The sequence below is a fragment of the Rhododendron vialii genome, chromosome 10a (genome assembly GCF_030253575.1).
Source record: "Rhododendron vialii isolate Sample 1 chromosome 10a, ASM3025357v1".
Classification (NCBI taxonomy): domain Eukaryota; kingdom Viridiplantae; phylum Streptophyta; class Magnoliopsida; order Ericales; family Ericaceae; genus Rhododendron; species Rhododendron vialii.
The window spans coordinates 38357048-38375532 of record NC_080566.1 but is presented as its reverse complement, the minus strand read 5'-3'; the positions used below and the strand labels follow the sequence as shown (position 1 = coordinate 38375532).

General features: G+C 39.0%; 2 protein-coding genes and 1 non-coding gene across 3 annotated transcripts; 1 reads left to right on the top strand and 2 right to left on the bottom strand.

The window, feature by feature from the left end:
* Nucleotides 1-913: 913 nt before the first annotated feature.
* LOC131302522 (thiosulfate sulfurtransferase 16, chloroplastic-like) lies at nucleotides 914-5942 on the bottom strand. Its single transcript, XM_058329196.1, has 7 exons — nucleotides 5745-5942; nucleotides 5542-5643; nucleotides 4387-4497; nucleotides 4004-4077; nucleotides 2491-2561; nucleotides 1788-1841; nucleotides 914-1161 (listed from the first exon to the last, which is right to left on the bottom strand). The coding sequence occupies exons 1-7, from the start codon at nucleotides 5825-5827 to the stop codon at nucleotides 1087-1089; spliced, it is 570 nt and encodes a 189-aa protein (XP_058185179.1). The 5' UTR covers nucleotides 5828-5942; the 3' UTR covers nucleotides 914-1086.
* Nucleotides 5943-10234: 4292 nt separating this feature from the next.
* Nucleotides 10235-17201, top strand: LOC131302521 (thiol-disulfide oxidoreductase LTO1). Its single transcript, XM_058329195.1, has 7 exons — nucleotides 10235-10442; nucleotides 10550-10847; nucleotides 13719-13975; nucleotides 14086-14198; nucleotides 15043-15190; nucleotides 16329-16466; nucleotides 16918-17201. The coding sequence occupies exons 1-7, from the start codon at nucleotides 10335-10337 to the stop codon at nucleotides 16996-16998; spliced, it is 1143 nt and encodes a 380-aa protein (XP_058185178.1). The 5' UTR covers nucleotides 10235-10334; the 3' UTR covers nucleotides 16999-17201.
* A 607-nt stretch (nucleotides 17202-17808) lies between these two features.
* On the bottom strand, nucleotides 17809-17962 carry LOC131305738 (U4 spliceosomal RNA). The gene has a single exon (XR_009193300.1). It is a non-coding gene; the product is annotated as a U4 spliceosomal RNA (small nuclear RNA).
* Nucleotides 17963-18485: the final 523 nt, after the last annotated feature.

Below are 18485 nucleotides of genomic sequence, written 5' to 3'. Positions count from 1 at the left end.
AAATTCTTTTCAAGCGTTTGGTTTTACCATTGAAAGCATGGGAATGGAATCTTGCCGATTTTTCCAAAGCTACCCTTTTACATTTCATTATAATTTCCTGATAAATTAAAATTAATTCAAATACATATATGTAGAAAAACGAATATGCCTTGCATTTCAAATCTCCTTTTACAATCTGTCATTTTGCATTGGACAATATGTCTGAAAATAAGATATAAAATTACAAAAGAAAAAGACTTCAACTAAAAAAATCATCGAAGATCTAACAATAATCTAAAAAAATGAACTAATGAGTATCAAACACGCACTTTTAATCCCAAAAAATAGCAAGCACACAAAAAAAATACTAATTCAAAAACAATCATGGATTTGAAGCGTGAATACAAAAAAAGATTGTATACATTCAAAAATCACGCCAATAAAACTCTATAGCACGTAGCAAAAAAAATGGCGAGGATGACAGAGGGAGAGAAGAAATATAGACAACTTGCACGAAAAAAAAAGTGGAGAGAGTGAATGTAACGTGGGTATTGGGGTCATAAGAAGGAAAATTTTGAACATTACATTTTCCCCTTGTAATTAGATTACCCCATAATCTCAAATTCCCAGGGGATAGTGGAGGGATCAGATTCCTCCTCTATCTAGGAATCCGATTGCTCCTGGATTGGGAGACCAGTAACCATATTCCCATTCCAACTCTACCCAAACATAGGAATCTTAGAGTTAAGGAATCACATTCCCTCATCCAAACACAGCCTGATCAATGGTTCTTAACCTACAACTTATTTGACAGATATACTTGCCCCTAACACAATTTCTTGACGTGAAACCATTTATAGCTTCTGTTAACGTGCTTTCAATAATTAGTGCCCTTATTTTCGTGTGTTTGTTACAGATGAGACCTAACTCACTCTTACATAACCTGAAATCTTTATTACTTCATGCAGGGTACTATGCATTACGAGTACATCGGTTGAGTTTTGTACATCAAAAGCTTATTCCAATCCACAAGTACTTATGAACAACATGAATTGTTCATGAAATTATCAAAAAAAATAAACACGTATTGTTCATGGATATCATTATTTAGGACTCTGTTGGAAGTCCATTCTCGGTCCAAGCAGCATACCCTCCAACAATATCTGTGACCTCTGTAAAGCCCTGCATAGAAGAAACGAATGTTTCTTTTGAAGCCAATTCGAACAAATTAAAATTGGAGCCCTCAGATTTGTGTATGCGAAACTGAAACTGAAGCTGAAGCTGAAACTGAAACAGATTCACTAGAACTAAGGAAAACTTTATAACCACAAACACTCACACAAACACTTTACACACACTCACATTTTATTTTGGGTCCCACAAACACTGGAGGTGTAGTGTGTGCACGTCCCTATGTGAATGTGAGTGTTTGTAAAAAGTGTTTGTGTACGCATTTGTGTTTGTAGAAGAATTGCAGAACGAAAGCTATAAAAGAGATGACAAACTATACAGCTGCGCAAAGATTTTACAAAAAGGGTACAAACAATTCAACTTTTCTTCACCATGAATTCTACTCGGCGAATCAAAACCGTGGATATCAATCAGGGAATGAGAAAGATGGAAATCATACAGGCCCCAAAGATCTTATGAGTTCAAGTTCATGATTTCATAACCTGAAGATCGTATATCACCCACAAATGGTCAATTTGTGAAGCTAACTACCTAACTAGTTCAACATATCATTATTAGTTTAGATATGCACAATGGTTCTTAAACTGTTTATAGCTACTTCTAAGAAATATACTTACAGCTGACACCATATCTGTAGCTGCCATTAGTGATCTTTTACCGGACAGACATCCCTGAAATTCAGAAAGTAGAACTCTTTATCAAGTCTGCAGAAGGGATGAAGACGTCTTGTTCCTCCGACACATCAATAAATGTTTTTAACAAGCTGCTAGAGCATTGTTATTTGTTAGTAAACCATGTCCAAAATCCACTAGTATGTCATTGCCATTGTTGATTTTAATTGCTTACAACCAACATCTTTCGGATTGCTGGCTAACTAATGAGAGTTAAACAGGCCTCTTTGAGAGAGAGGAGGGAGAGGAAAAATCAATCGCTGAGATACCCCATGCTTTCTCCCCACTTGGACTGATCAGCTTAAAGACTGAAATGCTTACCTCAACCATTTGAGACCTCTAATGGGACCCACAAACTTTTGCAATGGTGAGCAACCAATCTAAGTAGATTTTGTACTTTGTATGTCTAGAAAATGGTTTAATCAGAATGAAGAACTAACAAGGAAAGCTAGTTTATGATTTTTCCTACTTTCTCATCGTGCGTGACTTACTTGCTGCTTGCATAAAGATTGGCATTTTGGTGATGATGGATCAACCGTGAACTCGATAATAGATTAACAGAAGGGATCAAGAAAATAAATGCTAAAAATGAGAGACTGCCGATCAAAAATAAAAATAAAAATGAGAGAGACAAAAATTAGTGACTTACAACAACAATTTTATCATCTTTTCCAAATTGTGATGATACTTCCTCCAAAAAATTAGGGTTCTTTGACATGCCTGCAGCGGGTTACCAACAGAAGAGCAAAACAATTTAGATATACCTTGTAAGTCATGAAAGAAAGTCAATAAATATAATAATCTAGGCCCTGCCAAACAACAGATTTTCTGCACTAGTGCCCACAAATAATCACTTTCACACTAGCAAGTTGTGATTGCTAATATAACTATAAATAGAGAGACATTCTTGGATCATCCTCTAGAACGTAAAATTGAGAAACTATGAAGCATGGCACTCCTAACTACTTGCCAGGGTTGCGTTGTAATTCTACTAGAAAATAATATCCATATCAAACACTCCAGGGACAAGTGACACACTTGGAAACATGTGGGGACGCGTACTGGATATGCCAGGTAGTGTGCCATATAATCTAATTATTTTTAAGCTGGGGACACTTCAGGAACAACCGGGCTCAACTTTTTCACAAACGGAAACAACAGGATCAAAAATATGAAGAAATGAATTTTGACCAAATAAAACTCTCCTTTAACTTGAAATATTTAAAATGAAACAATAACAATTGTAAAGATACCATTAGTTTTGGTTATTTCCAGGTGGAATGTTCATATCAATTACATTTAATATCTGTCCGAGTATATACACATAATTTTTGTCATGTCCCCCGTCATGTCCGTGACTTTATTTATTAGAATTATCGTGTCTCGTGTATGTATCTGTGTCTGGGTCGATATTTGTGCTTCTTAGCAAGGAAATATATACCCAAGAACCAGAAGAACATAAGTTGTTTTCATAAGTAAATTCAGGTTTCATTACATGAGGCATTAAGGGAATGTCACTCGCTTACATAAAGAAAGGCAAAGCCTATGCAAAAAGGCCTTGCATACTTCCATGTGCATTGAAAAGATCTATCATATAAAAAAGAAAATTAGTGAAGGAAAAGAAGAAGTCCAAACGGTCACTTGCATGAATCTCAGTTAATACTTCCAATTTCCCTGGCCTATAGAATGGATCAAGTCCATTTCAAAGGTGAAAGAGCAGGAAAGAGTGCCAGGTAAATCCAAAGATTCCAAACTTCGTTAGATGGTTGCTCACAATTAGAGCTGATGTCCAATGCTTAATGATCAAACCACAATGTATTGTTGCAAAGGTAAATCGAAAGACAAAAGCAATTACATTAGCATTTCTCAAACTTCTAATATAACTTCTGGGAAATGAGCTGTATGTTAAATGCAAAGCCAAATACAAAAATATCGTAAAAGTTTGCACTTTGCGAATAATTTTCTTGTATGCAAACTGTAGACTTTGCAGGTGTTGATACCACTTCTAGTACAGGAAACATAGCTATTAATTATCCCAAAAGGTTCTAGGTTAGAAGTTGAATCAATCAGTTTAACTACCAATAGCCTACCATGGTCATTTGCTTAAAGAAAATGCTTATAAGTGCATGGAATTGCAATCTGCTCTTATAATAGGCATAAACCTGATCCAACTTTGAACAAGTAAGGAACATTGATGGCCCCAATGGCATGCCCAGCAGTAAACTCCTCCGAAGTCCTACACAGTCATAAATCCACCACCACCAAAATACCGTTAGAGCACGTCCAGTGCAACAATTCTAGGGACATAGAAACTTGTCACATAACTGGCCACTAAAAGTGCACCTATACCTAGAACTTTACGAGTTGCTTTGGTGGAATCCGCTTCTGAAGAAAATCTTACCTGCCCTTATACTTTCTAGTTTCTATGAATGGTTTAAGCGTTGTAGAATAACCCATGAACATATGATATATTTATCAAACCAATCAAGTTAAAAAATTTGGAAAAATTCAAAAAACCTTGCGAAAAAAGAAGGATGACAAGTACCTGACATCCAAATACTGGAATCCAGCCTGGAGAAGTTCGTGGGCTATTTCAACCGGCGCCGATTTTGGAACGGCTGCAGAGTCCACATTCCCTCCCATAGCAGCCATCCGACTGCAAATTCCTCAATAAATATATATTCACCCAACCGATTGCAAAAAACTTCATAGTTCATGCAGCCAAATTTCCCAGTCAGTGAGTAATTTTTAAACAAACACTAGATGCTCTGTCTAGATAAATGAGGATTCCAACTAAAGGGATTGGGCGTTGTTACTCAATAAGAATGGCTTGAATTCAGATTTGATAACACATAACTTTGATATTGAGTTTGCGAGCTTTATCATGAATCCATGATAAATTCTTTCGAAAAAAACACTTGATTAGCGTTGTATCCAATTTGACCTGGTGGTCATGGGTTGCGACAGGCAGAAAGAGCATCTCCGTTCGGGGCTAAGGCTACGCACATCCAAATCTTCCCTAGAGTGACTGACCCGACAATTAGGATTTTAACAAACCGAGCTATTCACGAGCAGCTCTAGTCTCGGCTCGTTATAAGCTCAGCTGGTTAGTAAAAAAGTCAAGCTCGAATTTTAAGCTAGTTTAGTGAACGAGCCGAACTCAGTTACTTGTAAATTGGGTCGATTATAAAAGTTCCGCTCGTTTTATAGAGGTACGTGTAGTAACCGAACCGAGCTCAAACACCTCGATAATAAACGAGCCGAGTTCGAGCTCGAACACGTCAAAGCTAGGCTTGGCTCGTTTGCAGCCCTACGGCTGCAGTAGCCGGAGCCCTGGTATCCATTTCTAGTATTGTGAAATTCTTTGCATTACGAATTATAGGAAATATTATTTGGTGGTCTTGGGTCACCATCTCATGGTGCACCAACCCCGTTCCCCTTTCCACAATACATTTCTGTGAGGCCAGTACTAATTAAGTGCATGGACACCACGAAAAATGTGAAGTGGATAAGGGTATTGGCCCGCACCATGTGGCGGTGCCCCAAGAGTCCAAGACCACCGAATAATTACTCGAATTATAGTGACAAGAATTTCAACAAAGTACATTTCTTCTACCTCTAATCCATTTTCACAGCTCCCTTTCATTTCAAATACTACTATCAGAAGTACCCAAAAAGGAGACCAAATTAAAACACGTACTTGAAGCTCGATTTTCTGAATTGGGTGCCAACGACTAGCCTTTTAGGGAATCCAAACCTCGAAGCCGAAGCCGATGTATGTAGTGATGAAATGGGTATAAACCTACAAGCAGTGAATTCAGATTTGACGAAAAAAAAAAAAAAAAAGAATGCTATAGTAAGCAAATAAGTAGACTCCTTGGAGAGAGAGAGAGAGAGAGAGACCTGGGGTTGGTGAGTTGAGTGTGGAGAGGAAGAAGTTGTTGAGGAAGTGAAGAGGACAAGGTGGAAACAAAGAGTTTCGCCATTGGCTGACTAGTTTTGCTGGATCAATGCGGTGCGTCTTGTGCTTAACGCGATTTCGAATCTTTGAGGTTAAAGACTCCGCTTGGATGACATATCTGCAAACTTATATCGTTCAAGATTGGAAAGTTTCCAAAATACCCCCTAATTTTTAATCTAAATTTCAATTAGACTCCCAATCTTTTAAAAAAATCAATTTTATTCCCAACGTTATCTTCTATTAATCAAAACGTCCCCTTCCGTCCGAACGACTAACGGATTTCATTAAAGGTTCCGTTAAATAGCGTCCCAATTGAATTTTGATGATCCGAGCCGCTCAATGTGATCAGAACATGATTTTAAAGGTCCTCGCCAGAAATCAGCAAAAAAATTAACCGAAAAGAGCTTGATTTGAGCATTTTTTTATTGAACTGTTCAGATGAAGCCCTTTCCGGTCATTTTTTTTGCTGATTTTTCTTAGGTACTTTTAAAATCACGTTCTGATCATGTTGAGCGGGTCAGATCATCAAAATTCCATCGGAAAATGAGAGGTGCAGACCGAAGCAAAATTCGGACGTCCTAACTTGAACAAAATCTGGATTGGTCTACACCTCCCCTTTCCTGATTGAATTTCGATGATCCGAACTGCTCCATATGTTCAGAACGTGATTTTAAGGATACTTGTGAGAAATAAAAATAATAATGACCGGGAAGGGCTTCATCTGACTAGTTTTTTATTGAACAATTCAGTAAAAAACTGCTCAAATCAAGTCCTTTCCGATCATTTTTTTGCTGATTTCACGCAATTACCCTTAAAATCACGTTCTGATCATATTGAATGGCTTGAATCATCGAAATTCGATTGGGACGCTATTTAACGGAGCCTTTAACGAAATCTGTTAGTCATTCGGATGGAATGAGGTGTTTTGATTAACGGAAGATAATTTTGGGAGTAAAATTGATTTTTTTTAAAAGGCTGGAACTCTAATTGAAATTTAGAGTAAAGGTTGGAGGGCATTTTGAAATTTTCCCTTCAAGATTTAGACAATTAAATTGGGACGGAGGGAGTACTTTCTTAGGTTTTTTGGTACTCTTATCTTCCCGGTCCCAATTTATTAGTCCATTGTTCTACTATTTTTAATGTGTTTATTAATACGTATGCATATATACATTAATTTACATTGCATATTTATATTGTTACTCTGCCCGTTCTAATTGGTTTGCCGCGTGTTCTATTCTAGTCGGAAAAAATTCGTCATATGTTTGTCAATTAATAATAATATTTTTATTATATGCCGTACGAACATTGTTTGCTTTATTTTTTATTTTTTTATAATAAAAAAAGTAGGAGGGAACGACCGGCGTAAATTGTTTGCTTTATTTAAAAAGCATTACTCAGTTCTTGTTTGAATGTATGCATCATCGGACGGGGACCCACCATTCATGTTCTTATCTTCGAGTTGCTACTTGCTTTTCAATGTGAGGATTGGTATAACACATGAAAAGAGAACATGAAACTGTCCAGATTCTGTACCGTCCAGTACTGTTTTATGTATCCTATTTTTTTCTGTTTCAATTTTGAGATTGGGGTAAAATTTCCCTAAATCCATTATACTCCTTCCTTCTATATTCTCAAATATAGGACTAGAGAGAATATTTGTATGGTGCTCTCACGGTTTAAACCCCTTTTAATATACACTTTTTTAATAATCAGATGCTTAAGTCAGCTTTTAAGATATAATATTGTTGGACTTTTCGAGGAATCCAACATATGAAAATGACTTTTAATCTGTAGCGTACTGCAAGGTTTCCTAAGTCAATAAAATCAGATAAGACGACCCTTGTTGTCATGTGGCTCTAGCCTAAACCCTTGTGTATTTTATGTATTAAAAATGCACAATATATTTTAATTGTCAGCTATCAATGAAAAAAACTAACTTATTTTGTCTTTGATTTACTTTAACCAAACAAAACCGAGCCTTCTGTTCCAATCAATTGGGGTCAGTTATAAGAATTTTTTTTCTCCATTGAGCTCTGTCAATGGCTACTTATTCACTCAAACCTATTAGACTCATATATTTGCGCACAACAACATCTAATGTCAATTTAGATCTTCCCCTCCCCATAGCGTTACTACCCAAAGCTATTTTATCCGCTCTCTTAACTACTGTATCTTCAAGTCTACAGTAGACATGCCCAAACCACCTTAGTCTATTTTCTCTGAACTTCTCCTCTATAGGTGTTACACCTACTATCTCTCGAACCGTTTCATTTTTAATCCTGTCTCGTTTAGTCTTACCATACATCCACCTCAATATTTTCATTTTCGCTACACTCATCTTGCACACCTGTCTTTGATTTACTCAATGTCACATAATATCATCCAGTGTAATTTATGTAGTAATAAAATGCAGCGTCTTCATTAGCTCGTCTATTTTAATCGCCAAAAATCAATTGGATACTTACTAACTTATTTTGTCTTTGATTTACTGTATGTCGCATGATCTCCAGTTGTACCTCTCGCACTCAATCTTCGTTCTTATAAGTTTTAATAGTTTGTAATATTTTTTAAACACGCTTTTACACCCGCACTCATACACGCGCATTATGTAACAAAGATTTTACTTTATGTTGGGTGTTTCTCATTGACTTAAGAAAATAAAGTGTGCATAACATCCTTTTGCCTTCTGCCTAGACCCTTGTTTTTACATTTGCTGCATGTTGAGGTGAATGAAATGTTTCACCGAACCCTTTGATCCGCAGATAATAGAGAGTTACGCGTTGGGGCTGCAAATGAGCCGAACTTTGTCGAGCTCAAGCTTGGCTAGTTTACTAAACGAGTCAAAAATTTGAGCTCAAGCTTTAACGAACCGAGCATAGTCATTTACTAAACAAGCCTCTTTAATCGAGCCGAGCCTCCCTTAATGAGCCTGAGTTTTTTTTGATCGAGGTAAGCTCGCGAGTTACTCGGTTCATTTGCAGCCCTACGCGTTACTGGTACTTCTTAACTCCATGGGGTGAAGCGAAGTTTCTCATGACATAGTGTTGTGGAGTCGTATGAGGCATAACCTAAGTGACATAATTTCAGTGCGCATGTGCGAACAGGAGTGCATGCGCAAATATGAAAATGCCTCTGAAATACAGCCTAAACTACTAAAATTAGCAAGAGCAAAAATTAAAGAACACAAGCGCAATGCAAGAGTGCGGAGCATTTTGAAGGATTACGTGACTAAACTCATAACTATAAACTGCTTAAACCCAGGGGTTGGCCAAGTGGTCTTAGCCTGGAATTTAGGAGTTTGTTTTCAGATTCAATTTTTCTTGCCAATAACTATAGGGGTCACCTCATTCTATGCATAAGCTTTTCAAACGGCTGTGGGTAACATGGGTTGCAACAAACTTTTGTGGGCGCTCATGAGCAAATTGAACCCACTAGCCCACCTTGCTCGTATTGCCAACCCATGATCCATTGAATTGAAGAAGCCCATTTAAAGAAACATAATGCCAGGCCTGAATTATACTGGGAACCTTGGCAACTAATTTGGATGGGGCCGCCACGCCAGTGCTCTCGTACATGGAACTTACCCTTGCATAATCTTTCTTCGTTTTTTTGTCAAGCGGAAAATACCTTCCATAAACTTTCTAAATGACATGCGTTTGCGCTTTCAATTCTCGCTATGCATTTGCATTGTCAACCCTTGCACTCATAAATTTTAGTGGAATGAATGAGCGAGATTTTGTAGAAGACGTTTTCACGGTCGTGCGTTGTGTAATGTAGCACTGACCTATTTACTTTGGAATCAAACAATTTTGACAAAGAAAAGCCACGCAAATTTCTAAGACCCCAACTCTCTATAGAACAGAGCACCAATATTCCTTCTTTCCTTTCTTTCTTTGTTTTTTATTTGAGCTGAGCATTTGCATTAAGTCATGAATAACAAATACACAAATGATCAGATAGATCATAGATTCAAGGAGCCAAATGCAAAATCTAGATATGTCCAACTCGGAATGACTCTCAAAACCTCTCCTAAACAAATATCACAAACGTATTGGTTGACTCCTACCATCTACAAAATTCACTTGTGATCACTAAAATATTTGTCCAATCCTTGGTTTTATGTCTCCAAAAATTTTCGACGTGCACGTAAATTAGCTTCATAACTCTAAAATTGTTTCAAAAATCGGAGATGAACCTAAGTTAACCGGGCCACATAATCATTTACTACAAAATATGAAAGAAAAGCCACTCCTAGACAAATGGAGCGCTACCCAACAACGATTGTCTTCACTGGCCAAAAGTTTGTTCCCACTTCGGAGGTTGTGTTCAATTTTTGGATAGGCCAACAAATTAGGAAGTGAAAATGTGATTAGTTACATGAGTGCATGGTCCTTCTGGCGGCAGTTCATATATGGATTAGTCTCATCCAATTTGGGTGCGACGAATGTTAAAAAAAAGAAAAAACCGCTAAAAGATTACTACCAGTACCGGTACCAGACCAGTTGGGGAGTATAGCCAGTGGAATTGGGAACATGATTTCGAGCTTCCTCAGCATGGCGTCATCTCCTCTAACATTCGCTCCCACTCCTCGTCTCTCTCCTGTTCCTCCTCACACTCTCCCTTCCATAACCCAAATCAAGGTAACCTCAAAACCCATAACCCACTTCACATATCTTGAAAATTCCTCTATATAACACCGGCTTTAACAAGTAATCAACGTTTTTTGTTTTGAATGTTTTGATTGAAGAATCTGTGGGGTCGTCGAGTTCTGATTCAGCTCCGTGTCAAGTGCTTAACGGAACCCAGTAGAGATTTGGAAGCCGAAGCTGAGACGAGGTCGTCGTCTTCTTCGTCATCGCCCTTATCCTCTTCTTCTGATTCTTCGGGCATTTCCACGTACAGTTGGTGTGCAGGGTTAGGCGGGATTGGGTTGGTGGAGACCAGTTATTTGACCTACCTTAAGCTCACCAATTCTGATGCCTTTTGCCCTATCGGCGGCGGTACTTGCGGCGACATACTCAACAGTGACTACGCCTCCGTTTACGGTATTCACCTTGTTTAATTTCGCTTCTTATCTTATTGGTGATGCAGCTCTATGTTTTGATTGTTAATTCAATTGAGGCTGTGAAGATCTTGATCATATATAAAGTGGGGTATGTGGTTATGTGGAATTCTAATTCGGATTATGAATAGTAGCTTTTCCTTTCTTTTTTTTCTTTGATAACTCAGTTGTCCGGGCTAGCTTTCGCACACCTCAACTAATCATGGGCCCAATCCCACTATCTTTTTGCGGGGAGCCCAATTAAAGCCTGGACAAAGCTCTGTATGGACTGGCCCCAAAAGATAACACCTGAGAGGTTTCGAACCTGAGACCTCCTAAGAGCTAACCCATAAGTCCCAAGCCTTGACTACTTCCCAACCTATTTGACGCTCTGGTCAAACTGATCAGCAGGCAAGCTAAGGTCTTTCCCCTCTTTTCCGGTCCAGACACGGTATGGCACCAGAACTCGAATAAACCCCCGTGATGGGTTAACTCAACTATCTCCAAAAGATGAGGGTGGTCTGGGGTTCAGAGTTCTTAGGGATTGGAATAAAGCTTCCATCCATTTAGTAAATGGCTTATTTAGATCAAGCATGCTCCCCAGACATAGACTACGTACACGAGGTAAACCTGACTGTGAGAACTGAGAAGGGATGAACGTATTGATTGGACAGTATAGCATAGAAACCCCTTGAGGTTAGTTTTCCCTTTCTTTCTTCATAAGTGAGTACAAAATAGTATGTATTACAATTCCAGAAGAGTCGCAACCTTTGTACAAAAAGGTGTTGATCCCAATGAATATGAAAAAGCTCAAAGTAGAAGATTGAGCTGGCCTAGGCAATCAACAAGAGCAAAAGTTGATTCACAAAAACTCGTTTACAAGAAAAGTGAAAATTATGCATTATAGCTATCGTAATGTCCTGAATATGTTGATCCAAGCCTTCAAAAGTGCATTTATTTATTGTTGTAAGCTTTCAAAAATCACATTTTCTGACATCATCCATTTACGTCGGAATTCAACAAGAGCAAGCCTTGGCGTAAAGAGTTACAACATTTGACTTTTGAGCAAGTTCAGTCACGAATGTGGTTTTTCCTGTAGTGAGTTTGATCAAATAGCCTCAGGTGTTTGTTTACTATTGGCTTTTTGAGTGTAGCAAATTATAAATGCATCTTGTTTGTGGGATTTCAAATTGGTGTTTGGGAAATATAATGGCATAGGCCTTCAATTTATCGGAAGGGCAAAATAAAACAAAAGATCTAGCTTTTGTTTGTATATGCAGACTTAAACTAGTTTACTTCATCAGATGTTTCTGCTATGATTTGCCGTTATCTGTAGCATTTGTACTCAAATCCTTCTAGCTTCCTCCATTTTAAAATCTGTTTTGTAAGAGTAGTTCAAAAATGGTTCTTGATTACCCTTTTATAAATGACAAGTGGTAATTTTGTTTACTGATGATGCGAGTGAATTGATATGTTTGCCTATTTGGATAGAAGGTCAGGGCTTTAACTCATTTCAGTCTGTTTGAGTGTTTTTTTTTTTGTTTTGATCCGCAAAATTGAATTTTATTAAAAAAGGGAGAAAGGGGAAGGGGATCCAACAAAGAGTTGGACAACACACCACTAGGGCAAAGCCTGAACACCCAAAGGTCAACAAGGGTCAAAAAATCAGCAAAACAGCCCAACCCTAAACCCAAATAAGAAACAAATACAGCTTAATACACCCAGATCCGGTCCAAACCATGGACCGGCCCTCCCAAACCAAACCCTCAAACCCTAATTAACTTCAACGCCCACCTCCGCACAAACCACCGGAGCCCAACCTTGCCGTTAAGTCGAGCTGACCTCTCCCAGATGTAGAGACCGGCCTACGGAAATGAACACCAAAGCAACTAGGGTTGAGAGGAACCCACCACCACCACGTCAAGCCCGTGCAAAGACCCCAGGATCAACGATCTTAATTTGCAACAGAAGACCCGGAAACGACGAACTGCTGACCCCTCGCCCGACTGACCACTCAGAATAGCCACTGACCGGACTTCGGCACACAAAGCGACCTGAGCAGAACAGCCATGGGAGCCACAACCACCTCATCACCACCGGAAACAGCCATCGCCGATCAAACACCGCAACTTTACAGATCGATTTTTGAATAAGAGCAACTTGCAAAACAAAATTAAAAAAAAAAACAGCCTTGGGAACATCCCTAACACCGCCACACCACCACCACCACCACCACCAAAATCACACCCACCACCAGATCGCCGCCTTCGCCACCCCTGCACCTCCGAAAGCACATCGAACCACCCAACACTGCTAGGCTCCCGGAGGGACCAAGAACCCTCCGACCGGAGGCGGAAAGAACCGCCTCACCCTCCCAAACCAGGAAGGGCGGAGGAAACGAGGCCGAGAAGAAACAGAGGGGCAGAGGGAGAACAAATCTGAGGGAGGAGGGAAAGGTAGAGAGGGAAGAGAGGAGGAAAAGGGCGGGCCAGGGGAAGGAGAAGCGCCTCCCCCCCCCCGGCGGCGGCTGCAGAAATGGAGAGAACCCTTAAAGGAGGAGGAGCGTCTTTCTTTCTAGAGAGAGAGTGGACTAATTTTAGTGTGTTTGAGTGTTGACTAAGCTTGAGGTCTACAAGAGAGCCTTATGCATAATGGTTGCATTTCCTATTGATTTATTTATCTTATCAGATTCCATTGCTACTTTTATAGTTTTATTTCATCTCGTGGGTTAAATTGCTGATTTATATTGTCAATTTAGCTCATGTACAATTTTTAGTTGTGTACTTCTCAGGATATATATACAGCTGCCATATTTCAAGGAAGTTTTTAGACGAACATTTCAGTCATGAACTGATGGTCTTCTTGCGTTTTCCAGGTGTTCCTCTTCCATTGATTGGGATGTTTGCATATGGATTTGTTACAATATTTGGTATACAGTTGGCAGGAAAGAATTTTCCTTTCAAGATGGATGAAAATAATGCTCGGTTGATTTTACTTGGAAGCACTACCTCCATGGCTGCTGCCAGTGCTTACTTCTTGTACATTCTTAGCACAAAATTTGCAGGAGCATCTTGTTCGTACTGTTTATTGTCGGCTTTGTTATCGTTCAGCCTTTTTTTTACCACCCTAAAGGTATCCTTAGTTTTCGGATGATTTATTCTCCTTTTGACCTATTGACATTAAATTAACCGTTTACTCTACTTCAACAAGATCTTTATCCTAGTCTCGGGGTCCTATGACAGGCTTTTGGTTTGCAAGAAATTCAAAAGGTGGTGGGTCTACAGCTCTGCTTAGGTGGATTGGTGATTGCTTTGTTAAGCACCTCGTATAATACTTCTCAATCTGTCCCAGTAAGGTAACGTAATCCCATTTCGTGTCCATCTCCCTTATTTTAGAAACCTTATTTCTCTCCCGATCCTCATCCTTGAGGATTTTCAAGGCCCCAAAGCCATTTGTTTTTAGTACTGTGTAGTTGGGTGTTGGGTCAAGTCTCTCCAAGCCTGGAGCTTTTTGTCACTTTGTAGATTTTCTACCTGTGTAATGTGGCTTGGCCCCCTGATTGTCTTAGTTTTGTGGGTTGGGGACCTTGTATATGGTTAGCATCTTCAATTGATGCCATCTCCCTCCTTTTGATATATTCACATATGCTTATCCCTCTATTGTCTTAGTGCTCATAAGTCGTATCTTCCTTCATAGCAGGAAGCCTGCGCATTCCAAAGCCAAGGGCTGTCTGGTGCCAATCAGTAGTGTAGTATTTCTTTGTTTTCAGCATACCATGAAAACTTGCCCCATGAATGTTGGATTTATTCTTCATTCTTACATGTTAAACCCATTTTATTGGGTTATTTTCTATTCAATGCCATTCTTAAGTTAAAGGAGTGACTGAAGGAGTAAGATGTCAATACCTCAACTAATTGCCGGACCTGCCCCTATTTACACAGAATATATCTCTATTCGGCTACCACTTAAACTTTCTTTGGTACATATGGTTATTCCTGGTCTGGTTGTGCTTAACACCGCAAATTTACTATTTGAATCTGGTCCTGTGTGTTTTACATTATTCATCTCAGTAATAAGGACGTAGTATTGTTGCCATTTTTTTTGCGTTTAATATTGTATGAGGAAGTCAAATTATGTATGCATGCTTGTGGCTTCTTGTAAGAAAACATTTTATGTTGAGATTTTCCTTTATTTATCAGTTCTGCTGAGCTTGATCTGCAACCATTTACAACTGAGATTACAAGAGAATCAAGTCCTTTGACTCTTGCTCTAGCAAAGCATCTAAATTCCATTGGAGCTAAAATGTATGGGGCTTTCTGGTGTTCGCATTGTCAAGAACAAAAGCAGGTACATCCCTCTTGTTTGCAACTTTGTAAACATCAGAACGTTGACTTGCAGGAAATCACCTAATGTGTAATTTTGTCTTTTTGGAGTTAACATAAGCTTTTTTTATAGTGTGACTCACATGTTCACAGGTGGCATCTCTCTATCTCTCTCTCCAATGGATTATCTTGAGTCTTGTCATATGTATACCTTGCACCTATTTTATTAGAAGTCAGCCAACTAGTATTGCAAAAACTTAAGGTTCAGGTTTATTTAGGACCTGATCTACGTCAGTCTAATTCTTTCCGGAGAAAGGGTTCTTACAGGTTGTTTAGGACCTATGATGCACAGACACGGACACGGATACGGACACTGAAACCGACACCGGGACACGGGAATTCTAAAAAAATGGGGACACGGACACGGCGGGGGACACGCCACGTGTATAAATAAATAAATAATTATAGTTTGGAACCCAAAAATTTTAAAAATATTATAATTTGGCCCCAATTTTTTTAAAAAAAAATTATAGTTTGACCCCCAATTTTTTCAAAAATTACAGTTTGGCCCCCAAATTTAAAAAAAAAATGCAGTTTGGCCCCTACCGTGTCCCCATCGGTGTCCCCGCAGTGTCCCCGCCATGTCCCCGCGGTGTCCCCGTGAAATATTCAAATTAAATTATGGGACACGCCACGTGGCGTGTCCCCGCGGTGTCCCTGTGTCCGACACTGCGATACCTCGCCGTGTCGGTGCTTCATAGTTTAGGACTAAAGGAGGGATCTACTCTGATAAGACAGAGTCTGAATCCCTTGAGCAGATTACATGCAGTCTTATTTATCAATTTAGTTAAAGCTGAAGCCGAATAATGGTGCACAAGGTGCAAGACTGTTGTACAGTATTGGTCGTGAATAATATTTGTACTCTGCTTAAACGTGCTTTCCCTTAATAATTGTCGGTGCCCTTATCTACTTCTCTTCTTTTCAACTGATCTTTTGATATTCTCTAAGCTGTACCCGTTCTGATCTTTTGTGTTAACCTCTTTTTTTTTTTTTTTTTCTATTCATAAATGATTTTTTTACAGCCTTAACCTTTCAACTGTACGATTTCAGTTATTTGCCCCGGTTGAGCTTCTCTCTCTCTTTTTTTTTTTTTTGTGATGCAGATGTTTGGACGTGAAGCAGCGAAGTTGTTGGACTATGTCGAATGCTTTCCCGATGGATATAGAAAAGGAATTAAAATAGCCAAGGCATGTGCAGATGCTAGAATTGAAGGGTTTCCAACATGGGTAATTAATGGTGAGGTGAGGAAACTCTATGCAACTTAACTTCTCTCTCGTTTATTTGTTTGTATGCTTGAAATAGTTACTTTATCCTTTTCCCAAGCTACCATTCTGAGAGTGATGCTTTGGCTCATTGCCTTCAATTATTTCTCGGGAGTTGACATATTCATTGGAGGAAAAAGGATGTGTGCTGCACTACATGATGTGTACTGCCTTTTTGTAAGGATTAGGTAGATAAACCACACGATCAAAAAAAAAAAAAGGGTAGATAAACCACCATCCTAAATGAGTAGTTATTGAATGGATGGTTGATGGCCCATGAAGACAAATAAAAAAGCGATTAACTGGATCGGTTTTTACTGTGGGTTGCATGTATGATAATATACTGAAAAAATAGAACAGAAAGTTAACAGAGGTAGCGCCAACTCTGACAACCTTAATGTCTTTAGTATGTTTCATCTTTTATGTGCAGGTTTTGAGCGGAGAGCAAGAATTGGCGGAGCTTGCCAGAGTATCTGGGTTCAAACTTGACGATTTTGTTCAACTAAATTGAAAGATTTATTTAAAAATCATAGTGGATGTACAGCTCCTAGGTAATGTACACGGTAACATCCTGGCTTCGTATTTCATAGCCAACAAAAATGTAAGAAAAACATGTAATTGTTCTCTGCAATTTTTTTGGCAAAAGGATGAGGAAAGAGAGGGAAAGGTTTCTTCTGCCTTCTTCTTTGTTAATGAAGTGCAGGTCTTAACAAATATAGTATCCATTATCCCCCTTTTCCCCCATGAAGTTTGTTTTCAGAATTGGATGGTTAGAGCTTGGGGACCAAGCCAGGTTTGATAATGAGGTGTAAATCCTCGTCCCCAAGTTGGTTATTGGTTTATACGATGATTGACATTTGATTGAGCTTTACGAATTTTCAAGGGAAATCACAACTTGTTATCTACCTGTTTTTCGAATCAAACTGCGGGTTTTTAATCTGTAGATTTTGGGAGAATGGCTGCATTATCTTTTACCCGGTGTCCGTGTTTCTTCATACTCATGGAAAGCATAAAAGATCGTGGAGCTTTTATGAAATCTTAAACATGGAAGACGCTTTGCCTATGAGTGTTATTTCAATCAGCTCATCCTCCCACACCACTCTTGGCATTTTGTTTTGGCAGACCAAAGGCAGCCTATGTAAATTGTTGAGACGGGAAACCAGGGCGCTGCGGCAGCCAATATAAATTGTTGAGACGGGAAACCAGGGCTACGCGAAAGAGCTGTTCCGTGACTGCCCATATTCTCGGGGTATGAATGTGGTATGTCCAAACCAAACAGGACCACTTGACACTATCTCAATTTTGAACTGAAAGATTGTAGGGCTCAACCCCGTTAGGGGAAACCCTTCCAGAAATTCTCGACGGCCAAGGGGAACCCGAGGCCGAAGAGGGGGTTTGGAAATAGTTTTCAACCAGCAATTGACGCGCCTCGGTTATTACCTCACTAGCTGCGTCATTGCCCCAAGCGCAAAGATGACTTCTACTGGTGTCTTGCCTTTGGTTTTATACATAGCATTCACTTCCTGTCTTTCTATGCCCTCGATGTGGGATGTAGACTTGTGCCAATAACGTATCCTATTCCAAGTACAACTGGACCTAGGGTTTCTTCAAGGCGGTTCCACTTCTTTTAGCAGTGATGAAAAAGTCGGTGACGTGTAGTAAATAGTGAATGTTCTCTTCACAATTCAAAAAGAATTTTTCAAAAAATTCTTCCTAAATTCTCCCTACTTTCAACATTTCTCTCTCTATCTATCTCCACTTATTACCCCTACTATTTTTCAAAAAAAATTTCAAACTCCAATCCAAACAAAGTACAAAGTTATCGAAGATCAAACTTGAACAAGGTACTAGTTGGCTCGTTTAAAAATGTTCAAGTTAGAGCATCCACAGTGGAATAAGCAAAACAAAAAATTGTTAAAGTTAGTAATGTTAGATCAAAAAAATGCTCACATTGGAATAACCAAACCTAACAACCTCTTAACAACTCATCAAATTTTG